The sequence below is a fragment of the Cyrtonyx montezumae genome, unplaced genomic scaffold (assembly GCF_038088225.1).
Source record: "Cyrtonyx montezumae isolate F1298 unplaced genomic scaffold, pur_monq_1.0 scaffold_29, whole genome shotgun sequence".
Classification (NCBI taxonomy): Eukaryota; Metazoa; Chordata; class Aves; order Galliformes; family Odontophoridae; genus Cyrtonyx; species Cyrtonyx montezumae.
The window spans coordinates 8,171,604-8,194,621 of NW_027072033.1; the positions used below are offsets into that span (position 1 = coordinate 8,171,604).

The 23,018-nt window shown below is 37.4% G+C and overlaps 1 protein-coding gene across 3 annotated transcripts in view; it reads right to left on the minus strand.

Moving 5' to 3' along the window:
• AUH (AU RNA binding methylglutaconyl-CoA hydratase) overlaps window positions 1-23,018 on the minus strand; it is a 128,263-nt gene that overhangs the window by 84,541 nt on the left and 20,704 nt on the right. For all 3 annotated transcript variants that reach the window (XR_010622459.1, XM_065740673.1, XM_065740672.1), the window contains one exon: window positions 11,074-11,160. Coding sequence is in view for 2 of the 3 variants with exons in the window: in XM_065740673.1 (XP_065596745.1) it covers window positions 11,074-11,160 (87 nt within the window). In the remaining variant the exon portion in view is untranslated. The remainder of the gene's footprint in view (window positions 1-11,073; window positions 11,161-23,018) is intronic.

The window sequence follows — 23,018 nt, forward strand, 5'->3', positions numbered from 1 at the left end:
TAAAGAACTCCAAAAAGGAGAGATCTTCAACAACAAGCTTCCTCAATGGCAGTCAGCCCTTAAATGAGGTCTAAGAGAACTGCCTTCACCTGTGCTCCCAGGGCTGACCAGATCTTTCCTTCAGGTGCTCATTCAGTGGTTCAGACCATGACTAGGCAGTTCACATATACTTGGATACCACAGAGCAGCATAACATTTTCTGTTCTGCTTCAAAAGTTTCTATCTTTTCAATAGCAATCAGATCTAGGTACAGGACAAGAAATTGAGATAATGAAAGTAAAAGAGCTTAAAAAACCCTCTTATTCAGGAACGGAATGGAACAGCAGAGACACCTCTAAGTGACTGGCCAAAGTCCCATTTACTACAACATTTTTAGATCTACCATTCAGCTAAATCATAACCCCACGTGTATGGAAAGTGTTGAATCATGGCCTGAACCACTGATTGATCACCTGAGGTAAGCCCTGAGTCAGCCACAGGAGCACAGGTGAAAGCAATTCACCTTTGTGACCGAAGGGGGGTGGAGTCTAATTCCACCTCTCATAGATCCCATTTAAGAGCTGACCACCACTAGTGAAGGATCTCTTTTTGGAGATTACTCCTTTGTGGAGTTTTCCTGTGAGTCTTGATCTTCAGCAATTGGTGAGCATTTTTCTTATTGTTGATTGTCTCTCCACCATCTTGGTAATTGTTCTAAAGTACATATTCAAAATTACACTACCTATCCATTATCTTGACTGATAACAACATTTAGTATTATCATTTTGTTTTCCACCCTACACCATCTAATATCAACCTGTTCAACATACAGTATGTCCAGAAGGACACTGTGAAGAACAGAAACAAAGCCCTTACTGAAATCCAGAAATATTTTAACCACTTTTATTTTTGTAGAAGGATATCGTATTACCTAAGGCAAGAATTCATTTTTGCTATGCCTGATAATACATGTATTCTTTCAATCTTCCAGGTAATGAAGTTAGACTAATAGGGCTGTTACCCTGTAACACAATTTCAAACAGAAGCAAATTATCAAACATAAATAAAATGGCTGCCTAGGGGAGAAGTCCAGCAGGTCATACCTGAGGACAGCTTTAACAGTCAAAGTGTGAATGAGCTATGTCAATCTCAATTAACAGTCTCAATTAACTATCTGATCAAATATAACCCTTCTTTCTGTGTAGTAAGTTCTTGTGAAGGACTCTTAAAAGCCTGTATCCAGAGCAGTTTCTTTTTCTCATAGACCAGTACTTGGAATTACTACCAGAACAAAAACTAAACTACAGCTGAAACTACGATAAATTATGGCACTGACAGAAATCGAAGTCACCTCCATTCTGAATCCTCAAATCTGTAAAGAAGGACAATCAGCTCCTCTGCTTTTCCAGTCCTTTTTCTCAATTTTACATATCTACATTTTTAGGATGTTGTTTTTATGGAAAAAAAAAAGTATGAACTATTGTGGAAGCAATGTTGTCAAATAAATAGCAAAGAACGTCTTCATAGAGAAGTTTAACATCACATTCATTTGCTTTATAATGGTACAGAGTTTAGCATTGTGTTTTTTAATGAAAAACAATCCAATGTAATTTGACAAAGCCCACGGTTTCAGCTCTGCAAGGACAGCACTGTCTATTTAGGAAACAGACAATACTTATTCAAAGGGTATCTTAAATTAATTCAATGTCAAGAGAAGCAGTAAATCAAAGCCACTACTGGAAAACAACCAAAAGATTAGCAATACATTCAGAATGCTAGCAGACTTGAACTATATTAAGTAGGCTCTGCATTTAAATGAACAGACAACAATGTAAAGTAGCAAGAGAAGTACTATGCCAGAATCTCCCTTTCACAGTCTCAGCAATGCAGGGAGACTGTAAGGCCTAAGGTTGTCTGTCGTGCACAGCACTGCTAATTATATTTTTTTCCTTTTTCAAGTTTGATTTGTATCTGCTATATTTCACTCAGTTTCCCAGTGAATGCTTTTTCAATTTATAGCATACATCTTAGCTCCTCCCTAAGAGACAATCTCAAAGTTGTTCTCACTGTATTTCTGTATGATAGAATTATATATTTCCTGCCTATATTTATCTTTAGCAAATACAGACTGATTTGGTCAGTGTTACATTACAGCACTGGTTAACTGAAGTAGCACTCAGGTAAGAAAAGACAGTCTAAAACAGGATGTGATATATATGACAAGACGCCATATTTGTATGACTTATCTGTAACAGTATCACAAAAATGCACACTTGAGAATAAAAATGCCCAAGCACATACTTAAGACACTTTGAAAGTAATGCCTTATATTTATTACTGCATCAAGAGAAGTGTGACAAGCAGGTTGAGAGAGGTGATTCTGCCCCTCTACTCTGTTCTCATGAGACACCACCTGGAATACTGTGGCCAGATGTGTTGGGCTCCCACAACACAAGAATTATATGGTGCTGTTGCAGTGGGTCCAGACAGCCACACACATGATCAGAGGGCTGAAACACCTATCCTTTGAGAACAGGCTGAGGCAGCTGCAGCTCCTTCAGCCTGGAGAAGGCTCTGAGAAGACCTAATAGCAGCCTTCCATTACCTGAAGGGGGCCTACAGAGAAGCTCGAGAGGGACTTTTTTAGAGAAAAGTCTCATGCAGTGACAGGACAAGGGGAGTAGCTTTAAACTGGAAGAGGGTAGATTTAGCCTAGATATTAGGAAGAAATTATTTCCTGTGAGGGTGGTGAGGCACTGGAACAGGTTGCTCCACAAGGTTGTGTATTTCCGGTCCCGGCAAGCATTCTAGGCCAGGCTGGATGGGGTTCTGAGCAACCTGGTCTACTGGGAGGTGCCCCTGCCTATAGCAAGGGGTTGGAACTAGATGCTCTTAAAGGTCCCTTCCAACCCAAACCATTCTATGATTCCCGTGGAAATAACAGCAGATATAAAGGGCACAACAACAGTACTCAAGAGAAGAAATTCTCTTATACTAAACACGTTTTGTCAGCGTAGTGACTACCACTAGCCATGCATTTTCACTAACAGCGAATAAGAGCCTACACACCACACTCACAAAAATCCACATGGTTTGTCTTTCAAGTCACTGTAGCCACTACTGAAACTCACCACCCACCCACAACTGTGCTCGTTCCCACTGATTTGTCTCCAGAAGTGTTCAGCAAGCACTGATGAATATCAGTGGGTACAGTGTTTTCCACATGGAGGAATTCAATGATATACTTTTGCTTCACAGACATTTCTATGTCAGACGCCATTTTGTCAGACTGCCCCTCTGCTAGAATCCGACACAACAAAATGTGATGGAATACTGCTGGGAAGGCTCAACCTTCTACTGATGTACCACCACCAGTCACCTCTCACATAGTGGGCCAACATAATAAAATGGGATGCATTACTTTCAGAGCAGCTCTCCTAATTTGTTAGTTAACCCTAGATCATACTGTTCATTTTAGCAAACTCTGTAACACTCAAAAACCTTACCAAACACTAGCCTGGGCAAGACAATTAACCTACCACTTTTTGAGCTATTCAGCACTTATTTATTCCCATAACATGTATGCCTTCTCAGGCTGAGAATTTTATACCCATTTCAAATGATAGTTGATAAATAAGACATTACTGAAGTTTTGTTCATCTTCCTAAGCTTAACCAAATTCATTCACATGTCTCTGCTAGAAGAAATGGAATGCAACTTCTTGTAAAGGAATGCTTCGTTTGTCACTGGAAAACTGATTCTGTCCAAAACACTCAATCACTAGCACAGTCAGCAGTGAAGTAAATTCTATACCTATATGTTTTGAATTTAATGCAGGTAATTCCCACACTCTTTCTGGAGCTTCAGAATAAGCAAAACTCTATCTGGACACAACATTTACATTTTATTATTTTATTTAGACTGTTAACATGATTCATAATTTTGAATTCACATACACAAAAGGAAAAGCATTTTAAGATGGATGAACAGCTGGCTGCAAGGTCACACTCAAAAAGTTATAATAAATAGGTTTACATAAAGCCATTCACTGCTGGGGTTTCCTAGGGCTCCATTTTGGGCTTGGTTCTCTCCTGTGTGAAATATTTATTACGAGATAAATGAAAATTATGAAATATCTGGTGTGAGATTTAAATGCACGAATAAGTAAGTTTGTGCCATAGTGTCCTCTCCCCAGTACCGGAGAGGTCTTGCAAAGACATTTTTATAGACTGGAGAGATAGACAATCACCAATTGTGTTAAGTTTAACAAGATCAAGTGCTAAATTCTGCTCCCGTGATGTGGGAATCCTGCTTATATGTATGGGTTGGGGGATGAAAGTGCAGCCTTGCAGAAAGAGATGTGAGGGCTCTGATTTATGGCAAGGTGATTATGAGTCAGTAGTGCATCCTGGCAGTCCAAAGGACCAATTGTATCCTGGGCTGCATCAGGCTCACCACCGCCACCAGGCAAGGGGAGGGGTTGTTCACTCTGTCACAGTATTAGAAGTACACAAAACTACTACAGAGTTCCCTATTACAGAGCTTCTAAAAGACAGCTACAAAGATGGGGATGGGTCTGGACAGCAAGGTGTGTGCAGAGCAGCTGAGGTCCCTGGCTCTGCTCAGAGAAGGCTGAGGGGAGGCCTCACGGTGGCTGCAGCTCCTTACATGGAGCGGAGGGGCAGCACCGAGCTCTGCTCTCTAGCGACAGAGACAGGACTCAAGATGAACAGAGTGGAGCTGTATCAAGGGAGGGTCAGGCTGGGGATTAGGGAAAGGTCCTTCACCAGAGGATAGTCAAACACTGAAACCTCCCCACCAAGTTCAAGGAGTTCAAGGAGTTTTTGGTCAACACTCTCAGAGATTTTAGGTAGTCCTTTCTGGAGGCATGAGTTGAAAACTGTGATTCTTGCAGATTCTTTCCAGTTCAGGATAGTCTTTCATTCTGTGACTGTACAGGAAGAAGGGTAAATTTTATAGTTAGGCACATATCTGTGTTTCTAACTGCTTATCTGTGAGGTGAAGTTTCACAGCACAATTATCAGTAAAGAACGAATTTCATCTAAGAACTAACCTTTTATTGCATAACATTACAATATGTAGTTGCATATGAAACATATAAAAGTATATTTTATTTCATTTTATCAAATGAAAACAGAGATATTGTCTCCCTCCTTTTGAAAAGCCTTAATAAAAATTTATGGAACGCTATCCACACAGTCCCAGGTTTTCTAATAGATCTCTATCAACCATATTTTAAAAACTCAAGCATACTTTTGAAGTGTACTTGATGAAATAAATAAACATCAAAATATAGGTGATGGTCATTAAGATATCCTTTGAACAACTAGGAATGTGGGAAAGTATAAACTTGCATATGCAAAATAACTACCACAGAAAAAATATTCATCAAAGAGTAAGTATTTTATATTTTGAAGATAAAATTCCATTTATAAGGGAACAACCTTTTGTCATATTTATCTTGTATGTTTTTGACACATCTTACCAGAGAACAAAATACCTTCAGGCTGGAGAAGTCAGCAAAGTAGTTAGCTTCTTTCTTTGGAGTTTCTACTACTGCACTGGGAATTTTACTGTTAGCCAAACCTCCACAGTATTTGAGTTTCTGAGGCTTCTGAAATAAGGCAATGTAAAACAGAAGGGACCTCTGGTGGTAACCCAGCCCAACATCTGTTCAAGCGGGGACACCCAAGAGCAGGTTACCCAGAGTCATATCCAGGCAGCTTCTGAAGATCTCTAAGGAGGAAATCCCACAAACCTCTCCAGGCAACCTGTGTCAGTACTCAGCCTTCTGCACAGCACAGAAGTGCTTCCTGATGTTCAAAGGGAATCTTCTGTGTTCCAAATTGTGCCCACTGTCTCTTATCAGTGAGAGGAGCTTGGCTCCATCCTCTTTACACCCTCTCTTCAGGTATTTATAGGCACTGATAAGACCATTTTGATCCTCCACTTCTCCAGGCTAAACAATCCCAACTACTGACTTTACCAATGATATTGCTAAGATTTTACTACAAATAACGTAGGGTACTAGCAGACCAGAAATCAGATGAAACTTACACAATCTTGATTCTACTCTTAGGACTTCTGAGATCATGTTTAGACAACTTGTCTCCAAAACACCTGTACCACATAATGGCACAACCTAAGAATTTCCAAGAACATATAATCTTGAATTGTCAAAAAAGGAATATTTTGGAGAACAGATTATTCTCTAAATGATATGCAAGAATATTGTATTTAGATAAACCAAGACTGACAAAGAATTTGTAAAGAGGAAAAAAAAAAGCCTAAATATAGGTTTGTATCTGCTTTCAATAAAATGAAGAGCACTTAACAGGAAACACTGTTCATAAAAGAAAAGCAAGTAAAAGAACACGAAGTCTGATTATTTCATTTCTGAGTCCACCTGAAAGGTGTTTTCCCTCCAAATGGACATAAATAACATGCATGATCACACTAGATCTGGCATTCTTAGAAGTACCCAAGAAAACTGATTTCCAGTTCCCCTTATCTCATTTGTGGGACTTAGGTACTTACGTCTACGTTCTTTGGAAAGGCTTTGGTAACTAATGGTATTTCCCACTCAATAGGGGTTGGGACCAAATTTCATTCTGAATAATCACAAATAACTTCTCTGACTAAATTATTTATGAAGATTCTCCTTTTTTTCCTGTTAAAAAAACGCTGTTTTTTCTGTTAAAACGCTCTTTTTTCCTGTTAAAAAAGCTGTGGCCTCTGCTTGTTTTGCAACTGGTATTTCAACAGGTAGCATATATATAAGAATACTAATGCAGACCAGATCCCACAGCCAGCTTAAAAAAAAAGATGGATGTAACTGACAGTGATACCAAATAACATAGGCTGAAGATCTGATCCATAATGAGCATTTTTTTCTCCCGAAAATGCAAAAAAAGCTGAGGATTCTGGAAGTCAGTAAGATTCCCTTTCATTTAGTCAAGCTTGATTTCTTGTACGTGATTACAAGAGGTCTATTAATGTCTCTCTCATTTATTTATTTATTTAATTTTAATGAAGTTGGTCTTCCATCAGTAATGAAGATCCTCAAGACAAAATACGGTAGTGCACAAATATTCTTATTACTAGTACTAACAAACAAACAAAAAAGAAAGAAAGAAAGAAAGAAAAAAAAGAAAAAAAAAGGAAGAAAGAAAGAAAAGGGGAAAAAACCCAACAAAACAACCCACACAACTCCAGTATAATTTTAGCAAAAGCAACCACTGCTAAAAATAAATCCTATTTTGACTTTTTTTCCCTCTCAACTTAAAGGTCTAAAAACTGCAATTAACAGCTCTGTAGAATTTTTTCAGCTTTTTTTTAAGTGCTTATTTTTATACTAAGTGATATGTACTGCAGTCTTAATCTAAATATAGCAAGAAGTCATAAATTAATCCCATACAGGCAAGCAAATCATGCTTTTAATTTCCTGAAAATTCTCTCCTGCAATTGTATTCCAAAATGATGCTACAGTCTTTTACAAAATCACTAGTGTAAGGATTTTGAAATTGGATAGCAGAATTAAATAAATAGTAAGGATCATGAAACTGACAGGAACTGAAGAAAGCCAAGGCATGTCAACTCAAAAATGCTAAGTTTACCCCGTTGTTCAACATGCAATTAGCCTTTCCTGTATTTTGTCTAAAGAGATAAATTAACATTCTTTTTATTGAAAATACTATTACAAAGACTCATTTCCTTACTAGGTCAGACATCCGAACACAAACACAGTTATCAAAACATGACCTATTTCTGAAAAGCAAAAAAAACATTTTAAACAAGACTGCAGCATTAAACTTGGATAAAGAACAAAATAAAAAATCTGAAATATTGTTCCCTAGCTATACAGCATTCTGCAGTTGCAAATAACCCCTACAAAATTGTTTTTCCTGTAACCACCTTACATTTTGGCTGCTGCTGGGCAGGAAAGCTATCACAGTTTTTTTTCAGTGTACTACTTCATTGTGAGTAACCTAACACAAATAAAACATTCCTCTAGCTCTACTAAAATTAGGTTCTGTAATACCAGACAACTTCTTCAGAAGAAGAAAAGAAGAAGTGAAAACCTCTCACTAAAAAATTAATGATCACTTCAATTCATAAGGGCAACAGATAACACCACACCATTTACACCAATCTAATCTAATTTGCCATTTATCAAACTCACTTTTTAAATATTTTCTATCACTTCCTAGTGGAAGGAATATTTTACATTTTCCAACAAAAATCTCTTAAAAAAGTATAAGAACAGTCCACATAAGTATGTAGATGCATGAAAAGTACTGCTTCCTTTTAATTTCCATTGAAATTACAGCAGACACAAATAGCTAAAAAGCACTATTTGATAGAGCAAATTCTCAGCTACAGTACACTAATTTTCAGTAGTCACCACCATTAGCTGCATGCAGTCTTCAAATTGGTGTGGAGCCTGATGTGCAAGAGAAAGGTTGTTTTTCTCTCTGGCCTGACTCTGGAAGTTCAAGTCTTTAGTTTAGCCAGTATCACAATCTAGCAGACAGAGTCGACCATTTATCTACGTTCCAGGAAATCTAGAAGGATCATCCACTTCTCATCTATCCTAAAAGACAGTGCGTATCACCTTAACTGCTAAGAGCTGCATCTTTACATTTTTCTACAATGGACAATTTACATGCTGTTACTCCACGGACTGATGGTCTGACTTCAACTTGTAATGGTGACATCATGTCTCATCACCAGTAATGATGTGATACAGGAAACTGTCACCTTCAACCTCATATTGCTTCAATGGGTCCTGAGAAACTTGAACATGGTTTCCTTTCTTTTCCTGGGTGAACATTCATTGGATCCATCTGAAGCAAACTCTGTGATATTCCATCGCTGCCACCACCACTTCCAACACACTGAAGCCAATATTCAGTTTCTGTTCCCTGGTTTTTATCTGCTGATTCACATAGAAGAGCTGATGAAGATAGTTTTTGTTTTTTGCTGGACAGCTGAGCATAGGCACTGGAACTTGGCTTGACTTTTACACTGCAGTCACCACTGCTGAAACTCAATACTCACCCACCACTGTGCTTACGTTTACTGTTTAGTCTCCATAAATCTTTAGCAAACACTGATGAACGTCACCAGGTGCCTTTTTTTTTCCACATGAAGGAATTCAGTGACACACCTTTGATCCATATGCACTTATAGTCAGACGTCATTTTGTCAGACTGCCGTGTGTTGCACAGCAACAAAATGTAATGGGATACTGGTGGGAAAGTTCAGCCTCTACCGACACACCACCAATATGATGTTGTGGGTCAGCCTAATAAAACAGGAGGCACTAATTTTGGAGCAGCCCTCATATTTTTTGTATAATGTGTTCAAAAAACAGCATCTCTAATACATATTCAGAAGGAATACAAGAAAAGGCTGAAAAACCTATATACATATCATACGCATGTATGAATACACATGACTTGAAAAATAACCTACAAACTGCCATTAGTTTGTATGGGTAAAAATAAATCCCATAAGAGGACAAGTCACAGCATGAAACACAGTACCTGTTGAGGAAATTATCTATTCATTTCTAGGTATTTTATGTTGTTTCTTTTTTTATAAACGCAAGCCATTAGGACCTACTTCTTTTAAAAGGCAAGATAATAATCAAGGACTCTAGTATCGCCACGAAGCACCTAATTTAAGACTTATTCTTCAGCAGCCTAACAATCATTTGCAAAAACAAACCAGTTTCCACCCATTAACATTCTGCCAAACTGAGATCTGACTTAATGTTATTAAAGAACCAGAACAAATGCATATTAACAGAAAGAGGAGTCCCAAAAGAGGAAAATGTTACGGTATTTATTGTCTTTTTTGCTTCAGTACTTAATATTACTGATTGATGTGCAGTAGTCCAGTCCTCCAGAGCGGTGGGCCATAACTAGGAGAGCACTGACTTTTCATTTGTGGTCACTGATATTCTAATGCAACAGATCTATCACCTGAATGTCCATAAATTAACAGCGTCTCATGGGATTCACCTCAGAGTACTGAGGGATTAGTAGATGTTGTGACTGACTGTACCCCTCTCAACAGTTTACCAAAGGTCACAGGAGTCTGAGGAGGAGCCCTGCTGACTGGAAGCTAGCCTGTGTTACATCCTGCTACGTTAGGTACACCACAGAAGGTCCAGAAAACTCCAGATCTGTTATCTAACCTCAGACCCTGAGAAAGTTATTGAAAAGACTATCCTGGGGAATACTGAAAGGTATTTATAGAGCACAGTCCTGCCTTACTCATCTGATTTCTTTCTATGTTTATGTCACTCACTTGGTCACTAAAAACAAGGTGGAAGATGTCATCAGATTATAACAACAGTTCTGATACTGTCTCTCAAAGCATCCTTTTGGACACACTGTCAGAGCATGAGATTAAATAGGTACATCCTACATTGGGTGATGAACTGGTTGAACTGCAGAAATCAACAGGCTGTAAACAGGGCTACACCTGACTGGTCAGACACGAGTGGTATTCCTCAGTGCCAAATTCTACAGACAATTCTGTTCAATGTTTTTATCAGTTATCTAAATGCTGGAGTGGAATGCACCTTCTGCAAGTTTACTAACAATACTAAACTGGGAGATACTGTTGGACAAAAGGCCCTGCAGAGGAATCTAGACAAACTGCAACACTGGGCAATCAGCAATGGCATGAAACTCAACCAAGGCAAATCCTGGGTTCTGCGCTGGGATACAGTAATGAAAGACTGCATTAACTAAACCAAACAGAAGAATGCAGTAATAAATTCCAAAGCACCTGGATGTCACAGAATGATCCATCCTCTATGAAAACAGCAGAGCAAGTAACCTCTATTGCAGTTGAGACTTTGCTCTTTTTCTAGCATTCTGAAAAAACAAAGCTCAACTCTTTATGGCAAATTCTAAAGAAGTAATGCATCCTGACTCATACTTACCAGTATAAACAAATGTGGATATCTTACTACCTATCAAATATTAACTAAGCATGTCTATTTAATCTTTTAAGGATAATAGTTAAAGAACATGGTTTAAAGGATAGTTTACATACCCATCTCATTAATAGTTGCTCTTGCTTTTGAGACAAAAGAACCAACTTCGCTTGAATGCATTTTTGCTCTTTCTTTAAGGTCAGCACCTGTAAGTGACATTTCACATATATGTTAGCAAACCACATGGAGTACTGTACATTCATTTTTAGAAGTGAAATATGACTGTGTGCAAAAAGTCTACTCTGAGACATTAATGTTTCAAATTGGTCACATTCATTTTCCACAGACTGCAAGGAAAACACAGGATTTTATCATAAGAAAAAAGTCAAATTAGGCAGCAGATTTTCATCAAGTATATTCTTTTCTTCTCAAATTAATAAACAATAAAGGTAGGTTAATACTTCATCTGACATAAACTTCTATTTTATCATCTGTGTCACAAAGTATGATAGTGAGGTCATTTTCTTTTACTGGAATATATGCATCCTAAGTACCCCATCATAATGGTAACAGACAATATTTATCCAAGTAAAAACTACACTGAAATAAAAACTACACTACAATTTCTGAACTAAACAATCAATGAAAAAAACCCAAACAGTTTTCTATTTCTGTACCCTAAGAATGAGAACACCAGGAAAATGCATCAGACTTATACTGAATTAAAATTTTAACTGACTTAAAACTAAGCAGTCCTATGTCCAACTTTTTTTATCTTTCTGAACTTAATTCATGCTAGATGCACATCATATAAAGTTTTAGTCATTACTGCAATTCTAACCTTCTTTTTTTTTTTTTGTCAAGATCACTATTTCAATCTCATATCTTTTGACAAATATCCAGATGTCAATTTACACTAATATGGCCAATAAAAGAACATCTATAACTGACACTGAAGTGTCTCATTTCACCTTCGTCCTTTTATGTATGTCAGTGAAGCACACATCTGAATGTTTCCCAATAAATAACATGAAGTAGTATTTACACCATCAGACATATTTCTAAAAGCTTCCATGGAACTTTCTGATACACTGCAATTGAAGAGAATGACAGGGTTGTTGAGCAATAAGTGTACACCCAACATTTCCAGTCAAGTGCACACAGCAGAAAAATGCTAAAACTCTTAATGGCCACCTCAGTAATTCAAAGTGCCAAAAATCTTGACAGGAACCTCAAAAGCAAACAAAATCGGCATTCATAAATATGAATGTATATTTGAGTAATATAAAGCTGCAAACTGCCTTCACAAGTATATCACTGTATGGAGTTCTGCTCCTGAAAGGATCTTTACAAAACTCAATGACAATATCTACTATAGAAGTTATTGATATAGGAATTGCACAAATGAAAGAAATTCTCTTTCAGCAGTTAATGCTTGGGATTTGCTTCTACAACTCTGACTAAAAGCATAACATTGCCTGTTTAACAAGATGCTGATATACTGAAATCCTGCACACTTGGCATGTTGTTGAAAAATAAATATCAAACGAAAGACTGTGGACTTAAAAATGCCTCTAGTACTGCTATTAAGAAAACATACTGTTAAGATAAAACTAAGACAATTCTTAGATTTTAAGTTATTCAAACTCATTAAGAAAATGGATTAAACCCTTTCTTTCCTCAATAAAATAAAATAAAAAGTCCAAAAACACAAGACTATGACCTCTGACCTGCATTTAGAATACACACTTCTTTGAAGGTATTTACAGAAATCTATTACATTTCAACAGTACATTTCATACAAATGGATTAAAATGTAGCAGTTACATTACTTTAAAATTAATGAAAAGTAGTAAGAAGAATTTCTAGTATAATAATTGATTTTAGTTTCTTAATAAATTTCTGGAATATTTCCTTTAAGTACTTCTTCCTCAAAACTGCCAAGGTAATAGAAAAAGTTATTTTCCTAACTCTTTCCTATTGTAGTATAGTAACTGAAGTTTTTTAAAGAAGCTTTTTCAGGCAGAAACCCATTCTCTTCACTCCCAACATTTCACAGGCAACTGAACTGACATTAACTTAATACTTCCGTTCCTACCATAAGACTAAATCATTCATCAAACAATCCTTGAATTCCTTGATCCACCCAGTAAAGAATCATTTATGCTTCTCTGAAATTCACTCTCAAGTTATAAGTAGAAATGTTTAAATTTCTGAAGATAGCCATGAAGAAGCATGCAGTTCAACTAGAGGCTTCTTCTAATGCTGCTGCATTTGAGCAAATACTCACCCAGTGCAGCCTGGGATCTTGCTGCTCTGCTGTCACTGTTGCACTTTCCATTGACATTATGACTCCCAGCAGATTTTAGCAGTTATAGTGCGTGTCTACACTGCACTAATGCAGGGTTCTCCAAGCCCTTCTATCCAATAATGCAAGAAAGGGGTATCCTGAGTTACAGTTAAGCTAAAATAAACTAACTGCTGCAGAACAGAGCATACACTGTAATTGTGTTCCCACATGCATCCAGTTGGTACTAAAGCATGAATCATTTTCTCTGCATTCCACTTTCTATCATTTTGATAATTAGACCCACAAATTAAACCCCATCCACTCAGAAATACAGCTAAAACCCACTGAAACTGTCATTCTAGAGGTTGTGCTCACCATTTCTCATTTTTCAGTACTTCACAATACTTTACAAACACTCTTTTTTCAAGACTACGTCGTGCCATTTTCAGATTACTAGAAGCTGTTCATACAGGTCAAAACAGACATCCTACAGACAGTACAACCTGCAGCTTCCTCCTAAAGCTGTATTAGGAGTAGAGCAATAAAGAAAATCTACTTGAATTGACTTAATTCAGACAAACACATACAAATTTATGACACATACTGATGGGAGACAATTTGCATACAGACTTCTCATAAACAGTTCTTAAAAAACTGCAGTCTGAACAGCATTCCTTTGAAGACCTGCTCAATAGTAGATATATAAACAACTGGTATACATAGATCACTTAAAACTATACCAAGGAAGGCATCTTACCTACATTGCTAAAGAGAGTTGTCAAACCCAAAGTTAATCTGTTTCCCTCTAATCCATCACTCCTTTACTTTCCTTCAAAAACGTGGGGAACCTTGTTGTTTTTTTTAACCAAAAAAATTTCCAAAAACACAGCCTTACTTCTTATGGCGAGCATAAAAACTCTGATGTAGTGTTTAGTTTTGCTGTTGTTGTTGTTGCTGTTTGTTTTAAATTGGCTGTTAATTTGATAGCTGTTCTACAGCACCTCTCTAGTGAGATTTTGCAGCATGCATTTCTTGCACATCACAATGATACCTCAGGACATATTTACTTGAAAGCCAATGGGAGTCCAGGCATATTGCTGCTATTTACTAGAATTTTCCCACCTACACTTCTACAGGAGACGGCTATTTAACTTCAAGAACACACCAAAAGAAACCAAGTTTTACAGTGATTATTCTGACTCCTCTTGCATGCTGTACATTTTCACACACTTTCTGAACAGAATTTACATATTCTTCAAAAGGTATTAATTTCAAAATTCCTGTTTCAAAATCCTTGCATAAACCTCACTTCATGAATACCACACTTAAAAGCTTAGAATATTATTCCATACTACACTTCAACACGTTTCCATAATGTCAGGCAAAAGCCATGAAATAAAATAGGTTTAAAAATTAACAGCTTATTTATAATACTTAAAATTGTAGCCATACTCAACACTTCTACTAAAAATTAAACCTTTTAGGAGTCAGGCACAACAAAATAGTGAAGTCATCCAACTGTCAAAAGGTTCCCAAAGTGCCTTTTCCTTGAGAAGATGAAAGGATGCACAGGTATTGGAGGTAGAGTAAAGAATTAGATTTGTAGTCTAGCACAGTCACTTTGAGCTTTCCTCTGATCTGGTAAGAAGCAGATGGGTCACTCCTGTTTGCACACCAAAACTTCATTAAGGAAGTCACTTCCATGAGCATCAGAAGATGATCTTGAGTGTACCCTATCCAATTTCTTCGTGTACTATGGGCAAGAAACACAAAAGTAGGAACACAGAAAACTGCACAGCACAAAGGCACCACATGAAACAATCTTAACAACCCCAGCAACAGTTTAATAAGGAAATTATGAGATCTAACTACGCTTTCAAGTAGGATAACGAAACATCCACTACTTCACCAATTAAAATGTTTAGAATTGCAGTGTATCCATGGCTTAATCTCACATAAAGGACTTATACAGTCTGTAAATTAATATACCACACTCTCCACATAAGAAAATATGATAATGAATTAAAATACTGAGGCAATGGGCCAACTTTTAACAAAGTTATCGTTCAGCTTATAGCTACTAAAAAAAAAAAAAACCACTAACCAGAGTACCTGTAAAGGCAGACATATGCACCTCCCAGGGAAAGCGATGCAAGAAATCCAGGTTTAGCTGAAATAAATAGCAGATGGGTATAACAATTGTCATTTGCTAGTTGCTTTGGTAGTACAACAGTCTAGAGAGCTACTGCATGGGGACTGCTGAGTCATAGCCTGAACTACTGACTGAGTACCTGAAGAACTGGTGAGCCCTAGGAGTACAGGTGAAGGCAATTTACCTGTGGGACCAGAAGCCTGGCTCCACCCCCTCTTAGACCTCATTTAAGGGCTGACTGCCACTGAAGAAGGATCTCTGTTGGAGATCCCTCCTTTTGGAGTTCTCTCCCTGCAAGCCTAGATCCCTGGAGACAGGTGAGCATTCTTTTTCCTTCCTTTTGTAAGATCTTGTTTGTACTGGTCCCTTTGTCTTGACAGTTACCAATAGATGGGGACTCTCTAGTGCACCAACTCTTCAGTACTTACAGATGCATCCCATCAGATCCTGCACATCTGTGTATCTAGCTTGTACAAATGTGTCCTACTCTAATCTTCCTCTAGTATTGATGATTTGCTCTTTATTTTGTTGTTGACTCTTGGCACGGAGACTTGAGAGCTAAATTTTCCTACACTGACCAAGGCAAGAGAGGACCTGGAATACTTCAGTCTCTAGATTCATGACTAGGGTGCCAGGACCGCATCTACAGTTTTTCTTGTAGTTCTTGACACCTTTTGCTAGTTTCAGCTCCAGCTGAGAATACTCCTCCCTAAACACGCTTCTACACACTTGAGCAATATTCTCTATTGCTCTTTGTGAGTCTGTTCCCTTTTTCAGAGGTAAAGTGAACAAACAACTCCTAAAAAAAAAAAAAAATGAGTGGACATTCAAGGCATCATAAGGCAGGAAGATCTTTTTTATCATTCAGAAATAAAAATTAATATATCAATCTAAATGTTTAGAAAGCTACTGAATGCACAAAATAAACTACTAATATTCTAAAGATGAGTTGGTGTATTCCTAAAAATTTTGAAGACTTCAAACTCAAATCGAGTCTTTTATGAACACTAATTCAAGTTTTTCACCATTTTCTCTAATAACTGTTTTATTGCCAAGTCATTGGTTGCCTTGCATGCCAGTACAAACACTGATTTCTGCACACTCCACTTAAGAAAAGTGAAAAATGCATTTCAATGCATCTTCGATAAAAAGCAAGGCATATTCTTAATTTCTAAACAGTCTGAGAATGATGCTGGCTGCAGTCACTGTAGTGCACAGAACAAAAAAAGTCTTAGTATGAATTATACTACACATCTCCAATACAAGCATATAATTTAAAACAATGAGAATTTCTTTTTCTCAAAGATTTACATTTCTGAGCTTCTCTAAGATTGTATTCAAGTCAAAAGTGATATTTGTATTCTTCCATGTTTGATTTGCCGTTATATGCTATTGCAAGCATGACTTGTGCCTTCCTGTGGAGAAGAAAAATTCTTAAGTCATCATAAAGAAGGACAAAATTTTTGCAACTCCTTTATTATAGAGCTGTCAGCAGGATGCCAGTCCTGAACACTCTCCTGTAAGATGGCAGTCTTGTAGCACTGCTGCTACAGGTTATGGTATGTATTCCAACAATTTACACCCAAATCAACATATTTAAAGCACTAGCTGCTAAAAAGACTTGTATAAGTGGGATTCTTTACAATGCACCATACATATGCTTTTTAAGCTTTTGAAGCTCAAGCCTTTTCAAGGGTCAAAATGTCAATTCAACTGATTTCCTTCTCAAATCCAACAGTGTTGAATATAAAACCCTTTATCTTTATAGATCTAAGTTCTACAATCTCTTTTCAATGTCTATGCAAACTCAAACCAGATACGCATCAGTCCGACAGTTCTTCCTCCAACCTGCCTTTTCAGCTCTAACTTAGAACTGCTCAACAATATTCCTGCTAACATTTGTGTCATTAAAAAGTAGCTTATACTTCACATTCCTCTCCTGAATTCATCTTCACCTGGAGAGAGGGGAAAAATAGGAGTCAGTAACAAGGATCTTCTCATCTCTTGAGAACAAATCACAGTTTTTGCTAAACACAAAAACAATTTCCTGTATGACACTTTCATTATCCAGCAAGTCTCAGTGACTCTTTAGGCCACTCATATTCTCTCCTGGAGTGAAAACACTGTATAACTATCATAGCAGAGTTCTCTGCAGTCTCCTCTGTAATACTGAAAGACCAGTGCTAGTGGAAAAGTAAAATAATCAGATCACTTCCTGTTTCCAAACAATAAGTTCACAGAATACATTGTAGAGGTTGGAAAAGACCTCAAGAGATCGAGTCCAACCCCCCTGCCAAAGCAGGTTCCCTACACCAGGTCGCACAGGTAGGCATCCAGGCGGGTCTTGAATATCTCCAGAGACGGAGACTCCACAACGCCCCTGTGCAACCTGTGCCAGTGCTCTGTCACCCTCACTGTAAAGAAGTTCTTGCGCACATTCGTGCAGAGCCTCCTGTGTTGCAGTTTCTGTCCATTCCCCCTTGTCCTATCTTCCACACACTGCTGAAAAGAGTCTGGCCTCACCACTTTGTCCCCCACACCTCAGATATTTATAAACCTGGATCAGATCCCCTCTCAGTCTTCTTTTCTCAAGGCTAAAGGGACCCAGTTCACTTAGCTTTTCTTCATAGGGGAGATCCTCCAGGCCTTTCACCATCTTTGTGGCCCTGTGCTGGGCTCTTTCCAAGAGATCCCTGTCTTTTTTATACTGGGGAGCCCAGCACTGGACACAATACTCCAGATGAGGCCTCACCAGGGCAGAGTAGAGAGGAAGGGTCCCCTCCCTTGAGTTGCTGGCCACGCTCTTTTTAATGCATCCTAGAATGCCATTGGCCCTCTTGGCCAAGAGGTTAAGATGGTATCAACTCTGATTCTGCACTGCGCCTCTCTTTAAGTTAAGACTATATTAAGTTGGATTCTGTGTGCTATGCCTTTCCTCTACAACATCTTCTGGCTTTCTCTTTGGCCTCTGTTAGGCCTAGGAAAATACAGATATGGTAGCTGCAGCATCCTTGACTCCCAGACAGATATAATCAGTAGAGAAGATCCAGGAGTGAGACAGGTAGCAATGATGGCTGCCTCATAAATTGTTAAAGCTACAAATATGGATCTCCAGAATGATCAAGTCATAACAAAACCTGTCTATACCAATCCTCAGAGTCCAAGAATCCCTCACACTGACACTCAGCTATTTAAATACTCCAAGAGAAAAAGCTTATACCTCACATCCCGGTAATGATAAACTCAAGCGTTTAAGGAAAAGCACAGACTGTTGCAATTATTATTCAAGAAGACGAAAGGAGAAGAAAAGCAAGAGGGAGGGGGACAGTGAAACAGAGAGAAACTTTCTACACCACTTGTATTTGAGTTTTTTCCATGTTAAGTATTGCAGAAGTACTTCTTTAACCCAGTCATTCCATTAGTCCAAAAACTTTGAGGAAGCTAACTACTTTTCATTTTGAAATTAAGACTTCACTAAGAGATTTTCTGTATTATGCTTAGAACACGAAATGAAGTCTTACACACAATGATATGGTAGAAATAATGCAACGATGAAAGCTGAGTTATTCTACCCCACTATTTACCTCCTAACTAACAGCAGAATCATTAACTGTGATTTTTATTCATTCTACACCTTCTATATTGAAAATTCTTACAGAGTTCAGCACAAAAGTTCCTGAGTTTTATGTGAAGATCTAACAGTAATTTAGCCAATATGACAAGGATGTGTATTTTCATATGACTACTGAAAAAACAGCTTTAATATAATCCAGTATGTTTTCTGTGTCACATCTCACATACTGCTTCCATGAGTCCACTAGTACCTCATCCATATAATGGCAGGTGACACACTGCTTTCTAAGTAATAAGCAGGCATTCCTAACATTTGCTAGTGTCAAGATTCTTCGAATTTCTTAACTTTAAGTGAATTTTGAAATACAGACTGAATATTCTTCATTATTAATATTTAGATTTTCAATTCATGAAAATATAAACACATTTAAAACGTTGAACAACTTTGTTCCACCTTGATTTCTAGTACATCAAGTTATTAGAGGAAAAAAGTGATCTTTCATTGCATTATTACAGATGATGGGGTCAAATCTTTTTTGCATATACCATATGACCACTAGATGTACTTTTTTCTGATGTTAAAAGGAACCGATACTGCTAGGTTTATCTATTTTGATTAGTAGTAACTACAAAAATAGTTAATTAACAGAACACGCAGTTTTATGATCTTTAAGTAAAAAAAAGAGGAAGTGTGTTAAGTGGTAAAAAAAAAAAAGAAAGTCAGAATCCCTTCTAAAGAAATCCTCAAGTCTGTATTCAGGCATAAATCTTATCAAAGAAACAAGGAGTTCTTACAGAGAAAAACCACAATAACAACTATTTTATTACCTAAGTGTAGATGAGTAAAAGCCTTCCTTCTTTTATATTACCAGTACACTCTTCAATTCCATCTCTTGATCCAAAAAACATCAACCAGTATCTCTTCAGTTTCTTATTTTTATTATTATTTTTTAATTATCAGTATCAGTCATAGAGTCATTTGTTAACTGCAAATGTCCAGCAGGTTAAAACTCAGTGATACTGGATTCTCTGCAGCTATATAGCATGCAATACTTCCTGTGAAACATTTAAAGCATGTAAATGACACACATAGTATGTGAAACTAAACACAGCTTTAAAGAATAGCTGTAACAATGAACAAGATGTAACAATGAACAAATAGATGTAACAATGAACTGCCTCTCAATTACAAGATAATCTAAATACAATAGACCATACACAAACGTGATGGAAGATTAGAAATAATTATGTTAGAAGAGGCAGCTACAGAGTTTGACTTCAACCTTTTCAAGTTAGAGCTGGTGAAAAGAACAAGGACACTTGGGGAAAAACTCAAGAATTCTTCAAGGTTAAAGATGAGGAGCTCTACTCTGGCCTTGTTAGGTCTATTCAAAAAGACCCATCTTGAACACCACCCTTGCCCTCAACATCTGCCTCACCACACACACACAAAATAAATAAAAAAATAAAGCATTACATTGCTAGCATTCAAGCAACATCTCTGGCTTGTATCAACATCAGGCCAAAACTCAAGTTCAAAGTCTTGTCACTCTGCACAGGACAGTGAGGATGTAAGAAGTAGTTTGAGCCTTTGAGCCATAAGCAGGAACATCTCTTAGTTGCTTTGTTCATGCAGGAAAACAGTATCTGCAACTTTATTTCTCAAAAGTACCATGTCAAGCTGTTCACAATCAGTACTTCTTATTCCCACTGTCCCCAAAAGCTTTGAAAAGATACAAATAAATGAAAATGTTTGCAAGAAATAAAATTTCCCATCCAATGAATTTATTTACAGAATCAACACTGCAAACTCAATTATTCAGTTTTCTAAGGCCTTGTTATTTTAAAATGCTTTAAATATATTTGATCTCTTCTGTTTTTAAAAGGTCACTCAATGGACTTGTCAGCAACTTACTACGCAGAAAGAAAGTAAGAGGATGGAGATCCAACACCAGAATACCACCTGTCACCTAGAGTAGCAAACTGTAGATTGGTGGTATTTGAGTCCAGAGCTCAATCACTTAAAAAATGCACACTGTTTGTCCACATACTAACCAATTCCATCTGCTGACAGAAACTCCACAAAGAAATGTCTGATATAGTCTCTTGTTGATATTCTGACACTAAATTTCTTATATTCAACACAGCTCAGATGCTTCATTATTTATGTAAACTACTGACTTATAGTTGGGGGAAAAAAAAAAATCAATAAAAACAGAGGGACACTGTAAACAATGACATATCTGGCCCCATACATGTTTGAGGACTGAATTTTGCCTAAAACAGGCTGGATCTGACAAACTGTTGCATTTCTTCTACTTTAATTTGTATGCATGTGTGTGAAAGAGAACAAGAGTTGCAGTACCTTTTACTGCCTGATCTACATATATACATACATTTATTATATATATATTTATTAAAACATACAAAGGAGACCAGCTCCTAAATAGGAAAAAAGTAACAATTTTATGAGAAGAAAATGATCTATAAGAAAACCTTGTAATCTCTTCACTTTCCTGTCACCTGTAGCACTTCTACAACAGGAAACGTTTTGAAACTAGAAAACTGATGCCCACTGATGGCTTTAGAAATCCATCTACAAGACTAATATCATTTTCCTTACAGCCAAATATCCAACTTTTTCTACATCACTGCATATGTCATCAAACATACTACATGCATTAATATATTAGCAACTGTATGTTATATTTATGCGGCTTGAGTTATTTTGTTCTCCTCTACCTATTGAGAGTTAGGCATCTAATTCAGATGGTGTTAAAAAGTATCCTTTATTTCATTTTTTTAACTGCAATAAACCTACAAAAAAGGCATCTACAAGAGAAAGCAGAGAGAAGAACAGATATAAATTTTAAAGAATTACTAGAAGTTTCTCTTCCTTCTTCATGTTTATGACAATTAGCGCACAAAGCGTAGCTGTGCTATTTATAGGAGGAAGTAAGGAAGTAGATATGTTACTATTACAAACTGTCTTAAAACAAAAATTCCATAAATATAGATATATTTAAATACCTATGCTACATAAACATTTTATTATTTTCAGAACCAAGTGAAAACTAACTCTGTATCATGCAATAACTGTTTTTGCCAAGCACTGCATACATGTATTCTATTTTTAGCATATTACCACAAAGTATATGAAATCAGATGACTTTTACCAGAAAGTTTTTTTCAGATAGATATAAATGGCAAGCTTCATATAAAAGCAAGCTTTGCCACACCAATTAGGAAAACAGTTGCCATTGGCACTTAGTAGCACAAGGGTTAGCTGGGGTGTACTGTGCACTGTGACAACACAGCTCAGAGAACTTTAAAGCAGCAGTCTTTCTTCACAGGTCAAGACGTCAAATGTATACAGATGTGATATGAGCATTTCAAACAGAGTATTTCAACTTTACTTACTACTCATGCAAGACATCCAGACCTTATAAACTGCAATGTTAAGTGAAATTGTCAGAGGTGTATGATACAATTAAAAAAAAAAACAGTTCCTCACCTGAGGCAAAGCAGTTGTGCCCACGCTATGAGATTGCCTCTGCCAGGAAAGATGGAATGCTAATTGTGGTAGGCAATTACCTTCTCAGGGGAATGGAGGGCCCCATACACAGACATGATCTGACTCACAGGCAGGCATGCTGCCTCCCTGGAGCCTGAGCCTGGGTCAGGGACATCACTTCCAGGTCTGGTTTGTTCCTCTGATTATTATCTGTTATTGATAGTTCATGCAGGCAGTGATTAAATTGCTCAGGGAAGCCTGTGAACTGACAAAGAGGATTTCAGGGCTTTAGGGAGGATGGTTGAGGGAGTGGAGAGAAGCACAAGTCGTATTTTCCTCTCTGCCTTCTGGGGTGGTGTAGGATATGGAGCATCCTAGGAAAAATCAGGCCTTGAATGAGTAGCTGAAACACTGGTGCTGCCACAAGAACTTTGGGTTCTTTGATCAAGGCATGGCTTACTCAGTGCCTGGCCTGATGGCTGCGGCCAGGTCTCACCTGTCTCCGAGGGGAAAGCAGATCCTAGGCCAAGAGCTG